Genomic DNA, 25,352 nt, shown 5'->3' on the forward strand with positions numbered 1-25,352 from the left:
CCACCTACGCAAAAGAGGCCTTCAAGAGCTGAATACTGGAAACTGAACTCTAGGCTCAGAGAAAACTCAACTCGCTCGAGAAACTAAAATAACCAAAAATAATATGTTCTCTTTTAAATACTCCCTTTTACGTCAAAAACTTTTATTTCTTATTATTTATCCATTTCTGTACATATTTTAACGTTTTTTGGTAACGTAAACCTTAATAAACAATTGAATTTTAGCCTCATTCTTCATTAAAAGTTTTTTTTCAGACATATACATTATAACATTTTGTGATTACCAGTAATTAACACGTCTTATTCTTTCATTTTATAAAAGGTGTTAATTTTTACGACGGTTGTTCCTATTCTTTTCTAGACCGATACTTATACATTTTTAAGTTTTATGCTTATTTAAGTCATTGATTGAAATTTTTTTTTTAAAAAATGAACAATAATAATTTTGCGAGGTATTTTAAAGATAATGAGATAAACGCATTGGAAATTAATTAAGAATCAACAAAGCAATAGTTATTTTAACGTCTTTCATTCAAACATACGGAGTTTCAATACAAATTATAAAAAAATACAAGTCCTGTTGTTCAGTTTTAATTTATTCATGTTTCACGTAGCTGTGTTGACTGAAACGGGGGTTTTGTATATTTCGGATGTCTTTAACATACAAGATTAAACAAAATTTTACATTGGTCCATCCTTTAGTCAGAAAGACAGAGTCAGAATATATATAAAACATGGTCCTAATTATTCGTGCCAAAAATATATTTTAGCATAAGACATAATTAATAGGACCGAAGTGATATCTGAAAACAAAAAAAATCAGTGTAACGTCAATTTATCACCTATATCCAACTAATGTGCATAGTTTTATGAGAAAAGTTTCTGATTATATAACACAAAACTATACACTAGACTAAAATAATCTTAAGAGATATTAACATTCTTACCAACAATCCAATTACCCAGGATTATTTAGATACTATGTATATATCTGGATTTTAACTATCAATAAATATACCAGAGTACTTCGAAATTTAACCAACATCCAGAAATACTTGCTTGTCATCGTATTCGCCTTAACGGTTCTGAAGAGTAGGACGCAGCTAGTTTAATCCAGGATTACTGTGATGACCCAGTTTTTGGCCTTATTTATGAACTTAGATCTCGACAAATTTTAAAGCCAAAATAAAAAGATATTTTTTAAGAATCTCCAGAAATAAAGACTTACTGGTCTCAATGGAATTCGTTGGTTATACAAGATGGATTGTAAAAAAAATATGGGTAAACATAGGTGGAAAAGAAAGAACATATCGGGCAGTCCTTTATCTAACACGGATTCCAGAAGTTCTTGAAGCTATCGATGGCGGGATATTTTGGAGTTACTAAGACCTTGGCAAAAGTTAGAGAAAGGTTTTACTGGCTGAACAGTGTTCTGAATCAATGTTCATCAAGAACCCAGATCGAAAAAAAAAATGATGCAGTATCTTGTTGGTGCACCCTTTAAATAAATTGCCATAGACATAGCAGGACACTTTCCTACTAGGAATTCCGGAAATCGATATGCTTTTGTTGCTATGGACTACAAGTTCCTGTAAAATAAGAATCAACTAGATATGCTGAATTGATGTTACCTGAGAAATATATTCAGACCAAAGAAGGAACTTCGAATCACAGGGATTTCAGCAAGTATGCCGGATGCTGGGAATCAATAAGAACCGTACACCTCTCTACACTCTCAGTCTAATGGGATGATGGTTGAAGCATTTAATCGTACTTTTGAAATCTATTTAAGAATTCGAAGAATTCGAAGGCGTATCGTTTTTCTATCCACAAATCTACTAAAAAAAGCCAGGCAAAAATTGTCTTCGGTGATGACTGTCATTTACCTTTCGATATTATAATTAGGAGACGCGTCAAGGCTGAAACTCTTGAGGAGTATATCGACCATCTACAAGAGTGTCTGCGAATGTTCCATGAAGAGGCACAGAATAAACTTCAACTAAAGAATAACAGAACGAAATCACGTTATGACATAAAGGCGAATTCTACCGACCTTAATCCTAGGGACAGAGTGTGGTTATGTAAACCACAGAGAACAAAGATATGGTAATGCTAGACCTGTTGATTAATAGAACTTGAGAGGGGAACAGTATTATGAAAATGTAAATACGTTCAATATTTTTAATACTATTTTGCGCCTATTTTATGGTTTAAGTCATATTTCCACTTATAATATCTAGTTTTAGAAGTTGATCTTGTTTAATTTAGGTTATATTATTGTAAATCCTTATAGTATAAATTTTTTCGAATGTCTATAATTGCTTGCTTTAACTTTGGCTGTATTTTAAGCAGAAACTTAGGAAATCAATCAAAGATGCCATATAAAGGTACGGTGGTTAATTAACTAAATTAATTAAAGCTAAAATTAAATATCATATCTTATTTTTAATAAATTTATTTACCTATATGTAATTAGTCCCCAATTTTCCATAGCTCCAGCGGAGAAATCGGGAATTGCCACCTGATCCAGCTTTGTCATTCTTGAGCTATAATTAATGTTTAAGTATGCATTTAGGTGATCAATTACTTTCGGTGCAACTTCTAAAGCAAATGATCTTGTAGAGTTTGATTTCGTTGTTGAGCAAACCTAAAAAATATATTTGAACAGTGAAGTTTTGAAATAAGAGTGTGTCTATTAGGATAGATTCTAATTAGTGATAGAGCATGATACGAATGAGGTAAGAAAGGTATGCTTAAGTAAGTCAATTTTATGTAAAGAGTAAGAAGAAAATATATAACATACTATATGGAGATTTAGCAATTAGATTTAGCATTTTATTGATAGAGTTAATTAATTAAAGATTTAGTTTACTTTATTTTAATGTACATACTTGGTTACTCAGAGAGCCTTCAATTAAAGTGCCATTGGTACAAGTAAAATCGGATACAATAAAAGCTACTAGGTAGGTCGACATTACTGGGGTCGGTTCAAAAACAGTCGTGGTCATATTAGTTATACTAAAATTTAAATAAAACTGTTAACTTACCAGTAGGTTTAAGTATTCTATTTAAAATACATATAATATATTTATTACTAATATAAAATGTAGAAAACTATTTATAATAAAGTATACGTATTATTTTATATAGTACTTATAGTTGTGCTTACTTATTTGTTGTTGTATTTCCCTCCATATTTCCTAAAGCATTTAATCCAGCTGGATAAGTTAAAGAGATATTAAACTGAGCTTTGTATCTGGGCTCATCGAAGCAAGGAAAAGCTCTTCTAGCATTAGTTGATTCCATTTGAGTTGTCACTAAATATTTAGTGACATTTGTGTCGTCCAAGTAACTACTTTTATAAAAACCATACATGTCTGTGGTACTTAGTGTTCCATCTAGAAAGATTAATGAAGGGTATGAATAATCAATATATAGTTCAATTTTAAAATTTATTAACTGCTTAACAAGTGCACGCTCAGGCTATAACTTAAATATTCATTAATTAAAGAAATAAATCGTAAAGAAAACCTTTTTTTAGACAAAACAATATTAACCGAAGAGGTACGTTGCATTGTTAAGCAGCCGAAACACGATATTTAAAAATTAAAATCCTTTTCCTTTTTCTAAAAAAAGGATAGCAAAGGATATAGTTACATCTATAAAAAACAGATATCGAATATAAAGGTGAAAAAAGTGATTCAGAAATAAAAAAATTAATATCAGAAAAATTCAATTAATTCCAATAAAAACGATGCCCTTTATAAAGTAAGAAAAGATGCAACATATGACAAAGACACATGAAATTATGGTAAATATTAAAGATCATAATGAACTACCTTTTGACAATATAGTTTTCTTTAACATTTGACCAATTTACCTATAAAACACAACATTTATTAATAAATTATAATAATGTAACCTCAAATAAATATTGGGCCTTAAGCATATAATTTGTTACCTAAAGAGATATAATCTAAGAAATATATCTATTTTGTGTTCATTTATATAATGCATATTATATTAGGAGTTTATTTTTTTTTAATAGGAATTTAATTTAATAATATAAATATACAGGGTGTCCGCTAATTAATGGTACATGGAAAAACCACAGACTCCTGATGTAAAAATATTACGATGTAACTATGTTTACCTATATCCAAAAGTTGATATTAACTGAGATACAGGGTGTTAAACTTAAAACTTTTTTTTTGTTTTTCCCCAATAACTTTAACAAAAGTTAACTTTTTTTCACAAAAATTTGTAGTTAGGGGTTTTTTAGGTCGAGAAATTCATTTTTTTAACAAATTGAGTGTACAATATAGGGGGCGCTGTCTGCGACATCTTTTTCTCTTTCATAAGGTCATAACTTTTTTGTGCTTAACTGTATTTAAGTTTTTATTGAAAATAATACTTTTTTCATATTTTTTACGTAAAAAAGGTATACTACTTTTGGGTCGCTCAGAGTCGCCGTTTTCCAGATATCTGCCTTCAAATTATTTAGTACAGCAGCTCAAGCAAGCAATAATGTCTTGTTACTCTTTACCAATCATTTTTTACATCATAAATAATGTTTTAGTATAAGTCATTGAGAATAATGCAGACAAAAATTGGATTATCATTTAATTAACTTTATTTAAAATAACTATGACACTAGAAAATCTATTGAAAGAAAATAACATTAACGAAAACAAACTTAACTATGCGACTGATAACTTTTCCATTTTGAAACTGTGACGAGATTTAGTAAAAAAATAGATCTGCTTTTGACAAAAACTGTTCAAAATGTCTACCATTCACTTCAATACATTTAACAGTTCTTTTGCTGAAAGATCTCCTAATTTTAAAAAATAAGTGTTCGTTTCGTAGCTTTTGTGCAGCATATAAAATTCTCTGCCATAGTTCTTCTCTGGAATTCACTATTTCTTTGTAAACGAGTGACTTCATATAGCCCCATACACAAAAATCCAGCGGGTTAAAATCGGGACTTCGCGCCGGCCATGGCCTCTGGCTCCCACGACCTATCCAGCGATTAGGAAAACGGTTGTTCAGGTACTCTCTGACAGCTCTAGAGAAGTGTGCTGGCGCTCCGTCTTGCATGAAATACATATGTTGCCTTATGTCTAGCGGAATATCATCGAGAAAATCTGGTAAATGTGTTTCTAGGAACCCAAGGTAGAGTTCCCCGTTTAAATTGGGCGGTAGTTCGAAAGGGCCCAATAAATGATTATCGAATATACCACACTATACAATAATTTTGAATTCATGTTGGAAATGACGTTTGTGTACTGAATGTGGATTTTGTAATGCCCATGTGTGTTTATTTCTAAAATTGAAAATGCCTCTACGTGTAAACTTTGCTTCATCAGTAAATAGTATCTTATTCAGAAACATGGGGTCGGCATTTATTTGGGCACGGCAAAAACGGGCAACCTTCGGGCGCCCTGCGGAATTCCGTTTAGGACGAAATGTACCTGTTTCTCCTAATCGATCGTTAAGATTTTTGAAGATCTTGAAATCAGGTTGTCTTCGATTTGGATAGAGTTCTGAATATCGTCTATAGGCTTCGCGTGCATTAAAATTTGCCTGCGCATATACACACAACATATCCCTCATTTCGGCATTTGAAAAAAGATTGTGCCTCGGCATTGTTTATCAACTTACGAAAAATTTAAAAATTCAGCAAAACAGTAAACTGGATGCAAAATCACAGAAAACACCAATTAAATATTTTCTGACAACTTTTAAACTAATCAACAAACAACAACAACATGGCGGTTTCCTAACAACTGCGTCTCTAAAGTTCATTTGCTTTCTCATAGCTCACTTTAAAAAAGCGAATTATTTCCCGATTATATTAATTATTCAGCCGGGGTCGAGTGCATGGTGCACTAAATAATTTAAATACAAATATCTCCAAAACGGTAACTCTGAGCGACTTCAACTTAGTATACCTTTTTTACGTAAAAAATATGAAAAAAGTATTATTTTCAATAAAAACTTAAATACAGTTAAGCACAAAAAAGTTATGACCTTATGAAAGAGAAAAAGATGTCGCAGACAGCGCCCCTTACATTGTACACTCAATTTGTTAAAAAAATGAATTTTTCGACCTAAAAAACCCCTAACTACAAATTTTTGTGAAAAAAAGTTAACTTTTGTTAAAGTTATTGGGGAAAAACAAAAAAAAAGTTTTAAGTTTAACACCCTGTATCTCAGTTAATATCAACTTTTGGATATAGGTAAATATAGTTAAATCGTAATATTTTTACATCAGGAGTCTGTGGTTTTTCCATGTACCATTAATTAGCAGACACCCTGTATATTTCTTAAAATAGAGTAGTAATAGGTCTTTTGATTAGGCTAACTAGGTATATAATTGTTAATATAAAATCAAGTAAATTACACTGAATGCAAGAATTCTAGAAGAGAATAAGCCTTAATGATGTTAGTTTTATATAAATCAGCTTACTGGTTTACTATTTTAATGTTTTTCTTAGTCAAGACAGACAGTATCTTTATTTTAAAATACACTAAATAATTTGGAAAATAGACTCCCTTAACTAAGATTTTTAAAGATGGTAGTTTAGTAAAAATATCAGTTATGATTAATATAGAAAAAGTTTGAAAATACTTACTAAACTCCAGGCTAAGTACATAAGTCGTATTATTATCCAAAGTATCATTCAACGTAATAGTTAAAATATCTGTAGTGGCATTTATTGAATTATTAGCAACTATATTTAAGGCAGAATCATTTTGATGAATCAAAGTTATTTCTGTTAATCCAATATATTTAGCACTGGCATGAAGCACAATCTCTGAAACATTTTCCAAAGCCTTAAACGTTATGTCTACTGTTCCTGTATAACTCGTAGCATTTTCTTGTGTAAATATATCCGAAGGTAGTGTAATATTTATACTGTAAAAACTGGGACTGTATACTGTCGGAAGTCTATAACCATCGGAAGACGAAAGGGCTAATAACAGCAACGCAGTTAAAGCTCTTGATAGAACCATGTTGATGTGAACCTGCGACGTTACCTGCGAAACAATAATTGCTTTAGTTACAGATAACAATATTAGTAAATATGCATAACAATGAGCAAATGGTTAACTATTAATGTCATGACCGCGAAGCGAAATTATGTTTTGGAATACCGCAATTGTTTTTTTCTGACCATCGATATTGGTGGCTACGTGAACGTTATTGAACATTTAATAATATTTCTATTGCTTAAGATGCTAGTAATAATTATTATGGTTAAAGACGAGAATTCGGTTGTTTATTAAATTATTATAAATCCCAAGAATTCAATTGTTTTTAGAAGACTACGGGTCACGATAGAAGCGAAAAGATTTTTGGTCAGACGTAAAAAACCTGCCCACCAAACAAAACAAAAAATAAGTTTGTCGATGATTATTATGAAAGCGATTAATAGTTTTTTAAAAAATCGTAGATTAAAATTTTTCTTTTGCTTTTTTTTCTGAAAACAAATGCTGACAAAGTAAGGATCTGTTATTAGACTTCTCTAGATATAGGCATAGAACTGTAAATTGATTAAAGTAATTATACTAGTAGGTGACTTAGACCAATAGAGCCGCCTTCAAAAGGAAATATTCATTTATTACCAGAACATTCGTGGATGTAATACAAAAAACTAAATCAATATACAACGCTGTACGTGGGTAACAATTTTTTATGATATTTATGCCATAAGTGAGACCTGGCTGCAAAGCAATCCGCTTAAAAATTTTTTCAAACTTATAAACTGAGTGCCTATAAACCTCTACCAATCATTATTTTGGATTTAAGTCACTTTTCTTTAATTGAGGTCGTAGGTTGTAAAATTAGCTTGTTAGCTTATTACTTTTTTTGAAGCTCCGTGTTTACAAGATTCTTTCCAAAATAAAAATTATTAATTTTTGGTGACTTAAAAGCGCCGAACATGGAGATTAATGCAATTCATTTTTTAAATTTAAATTGCTAATAAATTATTTAATATTTGATCATACATTAGATCAAATTTATTCTAATTTAAATTAAATTAGTGATGTTATTGAGGATACTTTATCAATATCGAGGGTGGACAGTTTTCTGACTAGTGTTCAATCATGTGAGCCGTTCGAAATTTGTAAAACTTTACAGGTATCTTTTAATTTTAGGAAAGCAAATTTCCCCTTACTATATCATAAAATACTTAATACTGACTGGTCGATGTATGAGCTTTTATATGTTGATCATGCTTACGAACCTTTTTATAATATTTTACACTATACAGTTAGTGTATACTGTAAAATATTATTACTAATAAAGTATCTACTTAAATTGAATCACTCGGGGCAACAAGTTACATGAAACACATTTTCACTGAAAATGAGCTTTGGTATATCACGTCCCTATACGATAAAACTAAAATGTTGACTATTTGATAGCAGATGGCGCCACTGTGTAAAAGTTTCCTTGCTGACAAAATTTGACAAGCGACCAATTTTTGTAGCAAGAAAGCACGACCTTAATAAATATAACTGGACTGCTAATGCACATGCCCACGATACCCAAAAATGACCACTGCCTGATGGCCGCCATTTTATAGTGGTTGTTTAGCATTAAATGTTATAAAATCAGTTAGTAACAATAACAGTAGTATACGATGAAAAATTCGAAAAATAACGACCAGGCGTTTCGAAAATATTAACAAAAAACCATCTTAATAGGAATTATAAAACAGCCTGTAACATGAAAACGATTCACTTTTCAAGCTTCCTGTATATGAAGTTTTTGTCTTATTTTTAGACAAAGATGCGGCTGGTAAAATATTGCGATGTAATTTCGGGACACCCTGTATATTATTGATGAATACAAATTTAACCAAATGTGTTAAAAATAATACTTTTTAATAAGAAAATGCGCTTTTAAACTGTAGGTGGCTTATGCCCTTTCTGCATAAAATTAATTGGATTTATTTTTTGTTCTAGATGAAGCCGTGCAATCAAGAGGTACAATCAGAAATCTCGAAAAAGCAGGCTCTTCTAGGGCACAATCTAACGGAAAGTGCCAAAAGAAGTACAAATCAAATATGAAAAAAAATTGGGATAATAATATACATTTTTAAGAGGAAAGACCGTAGAACCAAGAACTTTGGGAGCCCCATGTTCGTGCCAAAAGAACTGTAGGACCAAATTGCAAGGCAGAGAAGAGTCGATTTTTCATTCATTTTGAGAATTAGGTTCCTACGAAAAACAAATTACATATTTATTTGCTTCTATTACATCTGTTCCAAAAAATGCCGTATAAAAAAAACAAAATGGCAAGAATCTTCAAGAACATTTACTTTTGTTAAATGGAGTTAATATTCCAATATGTAAAAAGCCATTTTTGGCAGTAAATGAACTGCAAAATTCTGTAAAGCGGGTTCGCAACATAACAGCCCAAATCTCTGACGGACAATCTACAGCAAAAGCAGATACACGCGGAAAACACCATTCTAATAAAATTTAGAAGAAGCGAATCCGGTCAGTCTTTGAGCACATAGAGTCTATTCCAAAATATGTGAGCCATTACAGCTAACAAAAGAATTCTAATAATAATAATAATAATAATAATAATCCTTTATTTAGCACCTGGCTAGTACATAATGCTATAACAAACATTTAATATACATGTGTGTAATATAATAAATTCCTTAAAATTAAATTATAATTGATTCTTTAAGAAATTAAACACCTTTCTATTAAACATTTTCAGTGATGTTGCTTCTTTAATCTCTACTGGTAGGTTACTAAACATTCGAATTCCCTCAAAAAACAGTGATTTTTGTAAAGCAGTGGTTTTAACATGTTGAATATTATAGTTCTGCTTTGACCGAATGTTGTATTGATAGAAATTTTCTCTTTTTTCCAAAAATAAAGTATATCTTAACCATGAAATAAATATTTCGATTCTTTACAAAGATTCTTATGTGTCTTGATGTCAAGAAGAGAACCAGTAAAAGCAGACAGATACAGGCGCATATTTTCCCCAAAATTTAATATTGGATTTAAATTACCCAAAGTAGATAATTGTGCCACGTGTGATGAACTTAATAATGTCATTGAAGCAAATAAGGAAAATCACGCTATTTGCAAATAAGGAAAATCACGCTATTTACCAAGACAAAAAGTTCCAACTTGAACTTTATTAGAGAAGAGCCGCTGCAATGCAGGAAGATTTAAAACGGGAAACGGAAAATGCGAAACTAAACGATAACAAGTTAGACATTTATTTTGATTTGCAGCAAACTTTACCCACTTCTTTACTTACGGTTGATCAAGCATTTTATTTGCGTAAGGTTTGGATGTATAATCTTGGTGTGCACAACTGTAGTAATGGTCATGTATATGTGGACTGAGGACATTGCCAAGCGTGTCAGTGAAAAAGTTGCATTTTAAAACATTTAACATCCCGATCCTTTACAGGTCAAGAAGATCTGATAGTATATACAGACAAATGTGGAGGACTGAACAAAAATTTGCAGCTTATTATGCTATGGGTACAGTTGGTACGAGAAAAAAAAACATTGAACACCGATTTTAGGTATCAAGCCATCAAAATTATTTAAGGCAGTTTTATTGTCCAGAACAACTTCTAGAAACGACGCTGTTTCTAGAAGTAAGTCTTCTTTCTTAAAAATATCCCATTTTCGAACAAAAATTTAACAGAAGATGCGCAGAAAAAATTGGTGATATTAAAAAACTGCTTAAATACATACCTCTTGTATATCAGCAGTATTATCTGGATATTACTGAAAACATAAAGATCATGACGTATCAGTAACAAAACGATTACAACTAAAAAATATTGATGGAGAACTGGAAGACCTTTTAATAGATGATGGGCTGTTGGACAATTAAGTGTATTTTCCTTTCTCATACGCAATATTTCATCTAATACTCTTTTAGAGTTTGTTTTTATGTTTTATATTAGTACCTGGCCGATTTTTGCCTAGAGTTAGAATTTGGAATTTTAAATTTAGATGTACCTATTTTTTCTGCGCGATATGCTGCTGTAAAAGTATTACGAAGTTGTTTGTAATATTATTAATGTTGAGGAAAACTTGTAAGAAGAATTCAATTTAATGTATCTTTTCTTAGTCTTTTTAATAAATGAAGATTATCAGTATATCACGCACAGTATAGTTTAGTACCAACTTCAACTCTTTCATGTACTGTATGCCAAATATAAACAGCATTTCACTCAACTGCTTCCAAGTCTTGCTAAACTTGACCCATATTAATTTTTTGAAATTATAATATTTGATGAAAAGTTCTTGATCAGGTGAAGAACATCTTATACATCAGAAATATTTTTAATATTTTTTTACCATACCTAATATCAATTCTAAGGTCACTCTTGAAACAAATCAATTAGACTTTTGCTATTTTAAGTCAATATAGTTGGTTCACACATATACTGACTAAGATTAAACGTTTTCAAAATGTTATTTAAGGCCACAGTATTAGTAGAGTATTAAAAAATTAATATTAAGATCACCCAAGCAAACGCATATGAAATATTGCAATAAAGTGTTCTCAAAGCAGGATAAAAATTCATTATAGTTAGTATTGGGTCTATAAATTACACATAGGATAAGACAGCTCCCCCTGTTAATAATAAGCACGCTAATCCAAAGGTATTCAATATATATTACTATCTTGCTTTTATAAACTCATATAAACAACAACTCTCCCTCCCCGTGTGGATCTATCCTGTCCCAACAAGTGATATCCCTCAATATCAATTACATCATCAAGAATATTACCATAGAGCTCTCAATAGTTCGAAATATATAATAGCTATATTCATAATTATTATATTTAATACCATCAAAGCAGCTCAAATATTATTCCTATTATTACAAAAGTACCTAAGATCAGTTTGGATAGATATGGCAAAATCGCGCTCACTGCTTTCATTTCAAAACGAATAATCCTTAATAACTTTATTAAAAAAAATCATGTTTATTTATATATATAGAGGGAAGTTTAACTTTTCAGTTAAAAAAGTTTGGTCAAACACCTTCTCACCTCCAGCTAACGTCACTTTGATAAGTTAAATGACTACTCTATAATGTGTATAGAATCTGCTACCCAATGATATCAAATCAAAAGAAAATAATATAATTGTATGCAGTTAAGATATAGTGTATTAAATATGAAAAGTTTATTCAGTTTAAAGAAATTATTTTATGAAAATTATCAAGATGTACACCGTTTTTTTATATCGACATTTTATGATTTTTCGAATTTTATAAAAATTATCTCAACGCATTACGAAATAATATTAAATAACATCTAATTATCCGTTCATGCTCATAAAATAATAAACGATCATCATCTTTATAGCACCAATAATGGTTAATATTTCCCAGATTTTAATTACGTAACAAACTATATGGTACATGTTTTTATAATTTCCTGATAAGCCGGTTTACTTACGTAATTCAGTGCAAAAAAAAACTGTTATTTAAGGAACACAACTATTGATTCATTTGTTCTCGTTACCTGAGGAGGTTAACATAAATAGAGAGAAATTAAAATATGTTAAATCTTATAGAACTAATAATTATTAGAAATATAGGTATTTTAATTTTAATTAATCTAAAAAAAGTTTTTTTTCTTACACATACAGGATAGACATTTAAAAACGAACCAAGTGCAGTTATCAATAGCCAAAATTATTTAAAAATCATCTGTACCTATTAGCATTAGTAAAACTGTAAAATTCTGTATTTCCCTTGTAAAATTATAAATAATTATAAAATGCACTAATAAAATTCTTGGTATAGGTCGTTTTAAAATGTCTCATAATTATATTTGTGAACTGCAAAAATAAACTGTGTAAACAAGGGTAACGACGGTTAATTTAACACAATAAAACGAACAAACAGCACGTTAATCTTTAATAAAATATAAAGAAATCACGGTTGCTATATTTAGCAGTTTCGCCAACATTAAAAATAAAATAATAGATAGTGAAAATAGCATTACCTTGTTTATTAAAAATAAATATACAGAGTGTCAATTTAAAAATTTCCCACCCCTAGTATCTCGAAATAGGTTATGTTTATGTAACTCATTTAAAAAAAAATTATTAGACATTATTCCTGTAAGTGTTTTAGTTACATTAAAGCTAAGATTATTTATCCAAACATGTCTTTGTAGGGTAATATTATTTTGATTAAACTTTTGCATAGTTGTTACAAATTATGACTGAATAAGTTGTTTTAATAATAGTCTTTACAGAAGCACGTTTAAAATTTATTTTATTAACACGTTTAGTTTACGAGGTGTTCAAAGTGTCCTCCATTGTTTTCCAAACAAAAATAAAGTCTATTCTTAAATTCTTCCTAAACATTTTGAAATACCACTTTTGCAAGATGCCCCTGTGAGTCTTCTTTTTAAATCATCGGTATTATCAGGCTGTGTTTTGTAAACAACTGTTTTTATATTCCCCCATAAAAAAAACTCTAACGGCGTTAAGTCTGATGACCTAGCAGGCCATTCTATCGGTCCCCTTTTAGCAATCTATTGGTTGAGGAATCTGTTATTCAACCACTCTTGCACTGGCCATGTAAATAAAAAATAATGCGGCGGAGCTCCATCTTGCTAAAAGTTTAGTTCGTTTTCTTGCAAAATGTTTCCACCAACTTGATTTTCCAGTATAGTTGTTATTAAAGGATCAATTACATCTTCAAATAGGTGTACCAATACCCGATCAAACAATATTTTTTTATAGCACCATCTTTCAAAATGTGGAGATTGTCGTCATTTCCAGTATCGACAATTCTGTTTATTGACATGGCCATTTAGGAAAAAGATGCATTCATCACTGAAGCAAATGTTGGTGACCAGAATTTCACGAGTATTAAGTTAGGCATTGTTTCGCAAAACTTTATTCCCTATCAAAATCGTTTCATGAAGTTTTTGTAAAATTTGCATCTTATACGGATGATATTTATGTTACTTTATTGCTTTTCATGCTTTTCATGTAATATTCTAGTTAGAAGTGCTGCTGTAAAATATTTTCTTGAAGATCTTTTAATGTAACAACTTGTAAGTTGATTTCTGTTATTAAAAACTTCTGCCGTTCTTTCTGCATATCTTTCTTGTTCGCCATAACCAAAATCAGTTTAATTATTTACCTACGCGTGTATATCTTAGTTACTAACAATACCACACAAATAATCGCAATAAATTTTAACTGACTTGAATACCTAGTGACATTGACTGGAAATTTCACTAATGAAGATTTTGAATTTCGGATCATATTATCAAACTGTATTGAGACGAATTCCATTGCAAACGGAAATAAACAAAAAAGAAACGTAAAAAATGTAAATGTTTATCTTTCATGACCGAAAGAATCTATCAGATTAATAAACGCTTTCAGTGATAAATGCACCTGTTCTCTTTATGGTCATGTCAAAAAACAGTGAGTTAATAGGTTAGTAAAATGATGTATTGATTTATTAAAATAATTTACTAACCTGAAAAAAAAACATGTTCCAATACAAATCTTAGCTTTAGCGTGATTAAAACACTTACAGGAATAATATCTAATATTAAGTAATATACAATGTTTAAATAACCCTAACTTAGCAGTGCAGCACTCAAATTTAAAAAATATAGCGCCAAAATGTAGAAACTTTCTTTTAAATAAGGTATCTTTTAACACCTATTGCCATTTAGGATTTTTGAGAGGGAAGTTCTGTGGGGTAGGGTTGAAAGAGGCGAAGTGATTTCTATATAAAAGCTGTTCCCCCTCGATAATAAAATTAACGTATTCTAGCGATTGTATAAAAATCTAACCCGTTTCGAGATAATCGGAGTGAGAAGTTTTCAAATCGACATTCTATATTAACTATTTACAGGAATATTATTTGATTTACTGAAATCAGATGAAATGTATCGTCGACTTTTGGAAGTAGCTAAGTCGATAATATAAGCGGCGAAGAAGGCAAATCAAGAAATAAAATCGGAGGGAGAAGTAATTAATCAGCATGGTTCATCTTGTTGCATCTGCCATAAGACAAAATATAGAAGAACAAGATATTCAGCCATTTAAATCTGAGTATTTCGAAAGAAGTCTTTTTCAAAATTGTTAAATTACAAAGAAGATTTTCGGACAACGACGATCTTATAAATTTAATAGCACGTCTTAATGAGCCGTATGTGGATAAAAATGATATCTTTACACAACTTAGGTGAATGTACGAAAATGAAACAAAACTATACTGCTCGTTGTAAAATATTACCGTAATATAATTATATCCAGTTCATAATTTTAACTAATTTTTAGGTCTAACAATTCCATTAAAGGAAGAGGGTACTGTGGTCTAATACACTTTTTGCTTCTGTGGCGACTATAGGATGTGACACTGCTCAAAACATTGACTTCAATCATTAGGCATTAAAGAATAGCAGACATGGTATTTTTATCCTTTTAAAAGAAAAGACCGAAATCGGTTGAATTGAATAAAGTCCTTCGCATTTTTATTATTATTGGGAATCGAAAAATTCAGATTTTTTTAAATACGAGTTCTCATTATATAATTACTCTATATGTATATAAGCCCGAATAAATAAATATTCCGATCATTATAAGTAACTCACTAACTCACATTTACAAATCAAGTAAGAGCAATACGGTAAAAATTGATTGACCATATCAGACTAAGTAAAATATTTACTTGTAACTTGCGCCCTACCTGTAACCACCACTGCTCTATCTGAAATTGAACTCTAGCTACGGTTCTGTATCAATATCGTTTTCCTCAATTTGTAACAGCCATTGCTCTTGCAGAACTTTGTTCCTTGATTTAAAACACAGCTTTTCAACAGATCCCAAACGTGCTTGCCAGTCAGAAAATTGCTCACACCATGGCAATACCTAAATATTGTGCTACTTCAAAATGTTTCTAGCTTTTCTTGCAATATGTGGACGTGCATAAGTACAAAATTTTCACCAAAATATGTAGCGCGTGGATGAACAATGGGTTCCAGAATTTGATGTTTCTTTCTATTAATAGTTATTTGATATTATTACTCAAATATTCGTTCTGCTGTTAAAATCTTTTCAGTGAAAACCAGATTATTTCAAAAACCGATCGAAACTTGGAATCGAGGGTTATTGATTTACGTGCCTATAACATAAAGCTTATGCAAGAATTAAAGCCAAATGACCTTTGTTTACGTTGCATTTTTGTCGATTGGACTAATTTGAGAGTGGCAGAAGATGAGCATTATTATCGAAGAATTGTGTTTACTGGTGAAGCTCATTTGTGGCAAAATGGCTTCATCCACAAGCAAAATTTTCATATATAGAGCGAAGAAAATCCTCAAACGCTGTTAACGAATCACCGTTATATCCATTAAAATTTATTGTTTTATGCGGTTTACATGCTGGCGGCATCATTGATGTTACATGCTGAATGATTTTTTTCTTCCCAAAAATTAAACATCGACGATATTTGGTTATGTCCTTATTTGGTATCAAATGCACATTTGCCCAAAATGGCGAAGATTAGACTTTTATCTCTTAACCTTAATAATAATAATTACAAATGTTTTGACAAACAAGTAGTAACATAAAAATTAACCAAAGAACAAGTTGAAAGAAAATAACAAAAAAAAACTAATTAAAAATATTTGTAAATCCGCAGAGAAAAAAATAAACTAATTGTGCAATTGTTCCTCCAAGAACAAAGTTTTATAATAATTTTTAAAGCGTGACATTGAAATTTAAAAATTCTTAAAAAAGCTCTTGTAAAAGTCATTGTAAGTATAACTACGTGAGAAAAGAGCTGTGCTATGGTGTAGCAATATCAGAGTATTATATCGTATATCTCTATCATGAATCGCAGTTCTTGAAATTAATTTTTCTGATAGATATTTTGGCCTGTGGTTTGTAGGTTTATATAGAGTCGATACATAAATGTAAGAAAATACAACTGAAAAAAGAAATACATTTTTATCCACTGCAATCGATAGATATGTATAAACATTTTATCAAAGTTGTTAAAATTACACACAAATCGACAACACGTATTTTGTACACGTTGCAGTTTCTGTTGGGTTATTTTATCAAGACAAAGACAGGATAATAAACGATAAATCAGTAATTTGACATGGCTAACACTAACGATACTGAGAGTTTTTTTCTTGTGTTAAAATTTAAAATATGTTTGTTAGCAAACGCGTACGCAAATAGCACCTCTGCAAGATAGCACTAATATATCCTTGAAATCTTAAAGAAGAATCAATAGTTAAACCTAGAACTGAATATTGTCAGCGTACTGGTACACCTTAGAACTTATTTACGACTAAAGGAAGATTCTACGTATATAGCAAGAATAAAAGAGGTCCCAGAATCGATCCTTAACAACTTCAAATCGGAGTAATTGTTATTGATTGCAGCGATTGTTATTGTTATGGATACAGCGAATAATTGTTATTGAATACAGCGGCTTTAACCATCCATTTATTACAAAATTAATTTGGCAACAACTGACCTTTACGTTTATCTGACCTGACGTTTTATGAGAATATGTTGAGTAATTGGTTTATGCTGACCAACTATTAACTATTGAAGCATTGAAAGCCTATAAATACCGGGTGGGTGATTGAAAACATACCGCAAGCATAGCTGCTAGGGATTTTTTTTCCCAAAAACACACTCAATTTTGATTGTAAGGAGGACAATTTTTGCCCCAAAAATGAGTGCATAATCTTTAACCTTCTAAGTGGGGGTGTCATTCCCTACATTTGTTCAAATGGGAATAAGGGTTTAATAATATCTAATTAAAAAGTGCTATTAATTCCCCCTATACGCTGCTGCTTATTTTTTGAAAATCTGTCAACTCGTAGAGAAAATATTGAACTTCATGCCATTTTCTTAAACACCTATCTGGCAAAATTGTTCACCAGTTAGTAGCAAAATTGCGGGAAACAGGTTTTGTTATGAATAAAAAAAAAAGCAAAATGAAAATCCTGTAGTAAATGAAGCTATGGAGGTATTAGTATTGGGCCAAGTTGCCATGGATAATACACTGAGTATAAAAAAAAATTAGCCAATAGACCGGCGTGAGTCGTACAAGTGTCCGAAGAGTATTAAAAAAACACAATTTTTACTGGTACAAGATCGCATTAAAATTTGGTGTTTTTTTTATTTTATTAAAAATTATTATGAAATTTTAGTGAGTGGCGAATAATAACAATTTCCTATTTAATGTGTCTTTTTCGGATGAGTGTACGTTTTTCTAAATGGTGTAGTTAATCAGCACAATTTTTATTACTGTTCCGAGAGCCATCCCAGGATTATTCACGAGGTACACACACAAAACCCTCAGAAATTGAACGTGTGGGCTGGTATTTTTGGAAATTCCATTGTGGCTTCTTAGTTCCTTCCTGGAAATTTAGGCGCTATGTCTTGGATTTACTGGAAAATACTTTATGGAACAATCGTTGATACATTGAAGAGGAATTATTTTATCAACAAGACGGTACCCATATTACTCTCAAAATGTGCGCCATTATTTAAACAATACCTTTCCAAGTCGGTGGATAGGTCGAAGGTGTGCAATTGAGTAGCCTCCCCGGTCACCCGGCTTGACTCATTTAGACTTTTTTCTGTGGGGACACATAAAAGTAAGGTATATCGCACTCCATCTGCCTCATTAAAAGACCTACGAAGACGAATTATTGATATTTGTCGCGAAGTGCGAAGCAAGTACTTCACAATGTTCGAGAACGATTTGAAGTCAATTTGTATTAATGTATGGAGATTGGCGGGCAATATTTTTAGCATTTGCTTGAATAATTCGATAAGTTTTTTTTTAATTTGATTTAATTTATGCGTTTTTTAAAATATGTATTTTTTGAATTTCAATTCTTTATATTTTCTACACCAGTCGATCGATTATCAAAAAACTAAGCAGCAACGTATAGGGAATTATAATAGCACTTTTGAATAAGGTATCGATGACACCCCCCACTTAAGGGGTTGAAGATTTTTCAATTTTTTTTTTATTTTTCAATTAATCTTGTGGTAGAAGTTGTCCCTATTATAAACAATATTGACGTGTTTTTGAGTTTTTTGAAAAAAAAATCTCTAGCAGTGATGCTTTGCGGTACGTTTTCGATGGCCCGCCCGGTATTTAAGCCACTATTGATCCCACAGGGCCAGATTTATTGAAAAAAGCCAAAATAGATAAAAATCTAATGTAAGTAAATAAAGATCGAAAGGACCATATAACTCTTAGTCAAGGCGAGTATGTGATGAAAATCATATTTAAAAAATTAATGCCATTAATTTTTCTCACAGTAATATTCTTTAATAATAATAACAAACTTATTTCAACAATATTTGTTACTTGTATTAATATTTAAAATTCCTAAGCTTTTAAGAAAATGCCCATTAATTAATAATATTAATTTATTAGCTATTAGGCTAGTTTCCACATAGTAGAAGAACAACATTAGTATAGTTTTAGAAGTTTCTCCTATTATATGAGTGCTACAAAAGTTCTTTGAGTTAAATAAAATATGTTACATATTATCACAACAACATATATTTTATCTAAGTAATTATTAAACCGCATCATTATGTTCGTGAATTACCACTATAGCCGTTTAAAAGCAAAATCTATTTAAATCATAAATATCTCCTTAATTAATAGAGCAAATGTGATAATAAATTAATAAGCTTATTGCATTTGGTGCTTTTATTCATAATAAAATCTAAATAAATATTATTTTCTCTTATAGTTTTAGATTAGATTAATCCTGATAAACTAGAGAAATATTTACAATAACAAAACAATAACCAAAATAACATAGTAACAAGTATTCTAACTTATCTCTTCTATTATAGATTAAAATATATTAAAAGGGGCTATAGGAAAACGCAAAATCAGTGCTCATATTACACGATTTTATTTTTAAAAACATAAACTGTCCAAAAGAAAATAATTGTACATACTTAGTAACGATAACAAAAATTCATACGTTGGAGAACCCCAACAAAAAACAAGAAAACATTACCAAAACTCTAGTCGAAAATGACAAATGTTACTGAATATTAAAAAGGAAGAATGACTTAAAATTCCCTCCCTTGGAACTCTCCTTCCCCTTTCTTCTCCGAAGAAAAATTATCTCTTGAAGAAAAATTATTTCCCCAATGTAATCTGTGATTTCGTTTTTCAGTAAAGGCAGTTTGTTTGATTAAGTTGTTTGGGTACATAGATGTCGAGGTAACAGTGGTAAGCGAGGTTAGTAATGTTTAACTAAAAGGATATAAAACTTAAGTGATAATTTTAATTGAACTTTCGTCCCAATCCTTTACATTTTCCAATAAGCAATATTTACGTGAATTTTTTTCCAAAAACTAGAATATTTATTATTTAATTATTTTTATTAAACTATATTTTATAATAAAATACCAAATGTTATGTTTACATATTACAGTAAAGTGAACACAAATATCTATTAAAATTACATGATACCTTACAGCAATAGAAATACCAATACTTTGTCAATTAGACATTTAAAGTAATTTCAATGAAATTTTATGTTCAGACGTAACTAGAATAATGTTTAGTTAAGTAAAATTCACTTTCCATTAAAATTTGTTTTTAACTATTTATAGGCATACATTTATCTCCTTGTATTCTCTGCTAAAACATTAAATATTTAATTGCGTAATAGATAGGTCCATTTTGACACTTTTTTATACGCTAGTATGATAGTATGACATTGTTCGTGTTTTTGGTTTCGTATGCTTGCATCGCGTCTATACTGTCACCGTGTGTGACAAATACATCTCTATTTTTTGAAAAAATGTAGTGGGTTTCTAAGAACATATAAGAATGGCAAGGTAAATTCCTAGCTCCATAAAACCAGTTCTGCAATCATCCCTACATTCTAAATTACCATCCTAATAGCACTTCTCTGAAGATTAGAAAGACGTTTGGTGTTAGGAACCTCAGACAAGAATGGCATAAGATAGTTCTGAGTGAAATGTGGAAAAATATACAATATTTATACTCTTGTTGAACTTTGAAGCCACACTCTCTACTTATGTATTCCAGTGGCGTATTGACAGATTTATTAGAGTTAAATCATTTACATATATAATAAACAGAATTGACCTAGAGTAACCTCCCCTTTGGCCAATAACACCCCACCATGCTGTAGTATCTGGTATATTTCTGATAACTAATTTTTCAATAGTTGAATGCTTTGCTTTCAGGTTAAGTAGCAGCCTGAAGTCCATGGTCAACAAAGTCAAATGCCTTACTGAGGTCACAAAAAAGCATAACATCACATCGTTAATCATGATTCGTCACTATGTAAGGAACTAGATCAAGGATACTCTGAGCTGTGCTTTATTTTTATAAAAACCAAAGCACAGGCAAGAAGCAAACAGACTTCGACCCTCAAACAATTCTCGAAATTATAGGAAGAAGAAAGAAGCTTTGGCAATAGTTCTCCACATTATCTGTATTACGCTTTTGAACTAGAGGGACCATCATCATTTAAGCATTTGGGAGTTCTTCTTTTTTTATTATTTAAAGTTATGATTTTAAGAAGATCCAGAATCCGATTGAAAACGGATTTGAATAAATATCTTTGCTATTTTGTTTCTTAATTAAATGATTATATCTCCTAATAACTTTTAATATGTCTTTTAATAACTGTTTAGCCAGATTAGGTTTTTATATCTACGAGGTAGTCTCAGAAGTACTCGACCCAAGAAAGAAAACACGAAAATTTTGGATAAGAATGAATTTATTTTTTAACATAATCTCCTTTCAGCTCTATTCCCAGCGATATTTTATAAGTTCGATACCCTTTTTATAATAAGAACTGTCTTGCGCCTCGAAATAGCCATTAACTGCAGACATCACTTCTTCATCGTTGGAAAATCTTTGACCACTGAGCCAATTTTTTAAGTTTGGAAACAGAAAATAATCTGATAGGCCTAAATCTGGCGAATAGGGTGCATGAGGTAGCAATTCAAACTTTAATTCGTTAATTTTGGCCATTGCAATAACGGATTTGTGAGCTGGTGCATTGTCTTGATGAAACAACACTTTCTTCTTAACCAACTACGGCCGTCTTTTCTTGATTTCTTTGCTCAAAGGTTGCAATAAGTTCGCATAATACTCGCCGTTGATAGTTTAACTTTTTTCAAGATAGTCAATGAAAATTATCCCTCGCGCATCCCAAAAAACCGACGCCATGACCTTGCCTGCAGATGAAACGGTTTTCGCCTTCTTTGGAGCCGGTTCTCCCTTTTGAGGTCCATGGTTTTGATTGTTCTTTTGTCTCTGGTGTGAAGTGATGGACCCATGTTTCATCCATGGTTATGAAACGACGCAAAAATTCTGCTTTGTTGCTATTAAATTTCGCTAAACACTCAATTGAAATATCTCCACGACACTGTTTTTGCTCGAGTGTGAGCAAACGCGGCACCCATCTTGCACACAGCTTTCTCATGTCAAAATTTTCAGTTAATATGCGATGTACCGTACTTTTTGAAATGCCTACTATGTCCGCTAACTCGCGCACTTTCAGTCGACGATCATCCAGTACCACTTTGTGAATTTTCTTTAAAATTTCTGGATTTGTCAGCTCATTTGGTCGACCATTGCGATGCTCGTCTTGGCAGCTCGTACGACCACGTTTAAACTCTGCTACCCAATATTTTACTATTGTTAACGAAGGAGCAGACTCACCCAGAATAGAATCCAGTTCAGCTTTTATATTGATTGGGCTGAGGCCTTTCAAATAAATGTATTGTAAATGTATCACATAACAATGACCAAGTTTCTCCATTTTCACAAATTCACTGAAAACGTTCACTATTGATGGCTCCCAAACAAATACTAAACAACGTGGCGTCTTCAGGCTTAAAACATATGCTTTATAGATTGTATACTTTCTAATACACTGATATTTTTCAAACTACTACAGTCATCTCTAGGTCAGGCCGGGTACTTCTGGGACCACCCTCGTACTGCAATATTCTTAAAGATGTCTCACCCCTTTACATTTTTATTTTTTAGGATGAAGAAATTAAATCTAGCAACCCTTTGCATGTAAGAACTTTTGGTTTTTGAATGCATCATGTTGTATATTTTAATTACATGACAAATTGTTACAATAGAGTCACTTTGTTTTGAGGAAATCAAGCGATTGGAAAGGGAGATTAAAAACTAATATTAGGCATGACTCATTTTTTTGTAAGTAGAATAGAAGTGGTTCTTTAGAATTTTAAGAACCAAATTTTTTATTGAATTATACCAGGCATTTAATACATAAAATAAAGTTATATGACTTTAGCAAACTTGAAAAGCAAAGAACATTAAGAACCAGGATAATATAAAAAATGCGAAAAAGAAAATAATCATAATCTAAGAAAAAATATCAATAATATAATATAAGATATCTTTAAAAAAAATTTTTAAAAAGCCCAATTTTTTAAAAATCACTTTCCTTCCACTTAAATATTTATTCCCAAAAAAATCAAAATTAAAATTTATAAAATTAATTTTATAAATTTTAACAAAAAATCAGAAATAAAACTTAAAAAAATTATTTTTTTATGAATTATAAAATGTATCTAACTTTAAAAAAATATATAATGCTAACCTAATTCTAATAACAGACTTAAATGTAAAATCCCAAAGAAAGAAATATACTCTTTAATTTTCTTCATTTATCTTTTAAATTTATTAATTATTATTTTTATATATTAAGTACAAAATACAGGTAATTGTTCAGAGAAACAAATGATTTCAATATATATTAGTACGTTTTCTTAGCACTTTATTAATAATTAAGTTGCATTTTTTTCGAAAAATTCGGTTCAAGATAAAAATAAATGAAAAAGCTCAAATTCATAATTATGGATACTTTTAATAATAATAAGACGTTTATTAGTTAATAGTTAGTTAATGTAGTGCAAAAGTTTAAGGACTGAATATTTGACGAAAATCATACATAATGTTTTACCTTATAATTCTTATAATACTTGTGTATAACAACTTATCTACTTTCTTGCTATAGTAGTTAATAAGCCTTAGATTCTAAAGTCCAGAAACAACCAACAAATGACAGTCTGAATAATTCTTAAAAAATTAAAAGTGCAAAGTGCTTTTAGCAGTAGGCATTCCCCTGGAATAGGTAAATTCTTAATGACGAAAATACTTTTGCTCAATAGCTTTATAAATCTAAATCGTTACTTTGCATCTTAATTTTTATCTTAGATACTTATTTTAATTTCACACACACAAGATAGAAATAATTTTTTTTATATTATGCAACCACTGACAAACCATTTTTCTAATGTTTACATTTCATAGTAAATCATATTGGAAGACATACATTGAGAGCAAATCTGAGTAACTAATCCAAGAATTTTTATTATAATTAATCTCATTCGTGCAAGATGGAAGTTGTGGAAAAGTCTAGTAAGCATATCTTAAATAAAAATTTAAAATTATGCAAAGCCAATTGGGATAATATAATATATAGTTTACCTATATATAAGAAACAAAAAAGGTCCCATTCGGGATAAAATTTTAAAAACAAATCAACATATTTTCGCTATTTTTTTCAAAAACTAACTGCTGATTTCATATTATGTAGTTCCTAATTTATGGGACACTTTCGATTACGAGCATTCACATCAAACACTGCACATTAATAAGGTCTTTCAATTTATTTTCTTTTTAAATTGTGCACTAATAATATAAAGAAATTATATATTTGTAGTCATTCACAAATTTAATTAAAATAATTAAAAATAAATTTATCAAACCTACCTCATATGTATTCTCTTAATATTAAAAAGAAGGGATCACGTCTACAATCACTGTGGCTCGATCTTTCACAGCGACATATATTTAACTATGATCTTTTATCTAATCTTTTTGCGGCTGAAAAATCTGCGACAATATAGTTATATATGTATGCGTTTAAATAAAGTCTATAAACAATTAAGTCGCCTTTAATGTTTGTATTCTTATTCATTCTGGTTTTATTTCCATTAATGTATCGTAAATACTTTGTATCGATAAAATAATACTTCTGGGAGTGTTTTAATTTTAGAATCCATTAGGTTAATTTGTAATATTTTGAATTAAAATGCATTAGACATATCGGGTTTTTATAGTAAGATGGTTTTCATTAAGAGGGTGAATCCTCAGGTGGCTTAAATAAAAAATTCAACATACAAAACAGATGTGCTCTAAACTTTTTGAGGTTTTAAGCCTCTGTGATATAGCGTATTCAAGTCTAAAAAAATCT

The 25,352-nt window shown here is 30.5% G+C and overlaps 1 protein-coding gene across 1 annotated transcript in view; it reads right to left on the minus strand.

The window, feature by feature from the left end:
- LOC126744494 (membrane alanyl aminopeptidase-like) overlaps positions 1 to 25,004 on the minus strand; it is a 53,110-nt gene extending 28,106 nt beyond the window's left edge. The window contains exons 1-5 of the mRNA XM_050451930.1: positions 24,869 to 25,004; positions 6,638 to 7,043; positions 3,169 to 3,397; positions 2,891 to 3,017; positions 2,462 to 2,646 (exon numbers count right to left, since the gene is read on the minus strand). Of these exons, the coding sequence (XP_050307887.1) occupies positions 2,462 to 2,646; positions 2,891 to 3,017; positions 3,169 to 3,397; positions 6,638 to 7,019 (923 nt within the window). The 5' untranslated portion in view covers positions 7,020 to 7,043; positions 24,869 to 25,004. The remainder of the gene's footprint in view (positions 1 to 2,461; positions 2,647 to 2,890; positions 3,018 to 3,168; positions 3,398 to 6,637; positions 7,044 to 24,868) is intronic.
- Between the last annotated feature and the right edge of the window lie 348 nt (positions 25,005 to 25,352).

This window comes from Anthonomus grandis, chromosome 14 (assembly GCF_022605725.1).
Source record: "Anthonomus grandis grandis chromosome 14, icAntGran1.3, whole genome shotgun sequence".
NCBI classification, from domain to species: Eukaryota; Metazoa; Arthropoda; class Insecta; order Coleoptera; family Curculionidae; genus Anthonomus; species Anthonomus grandis.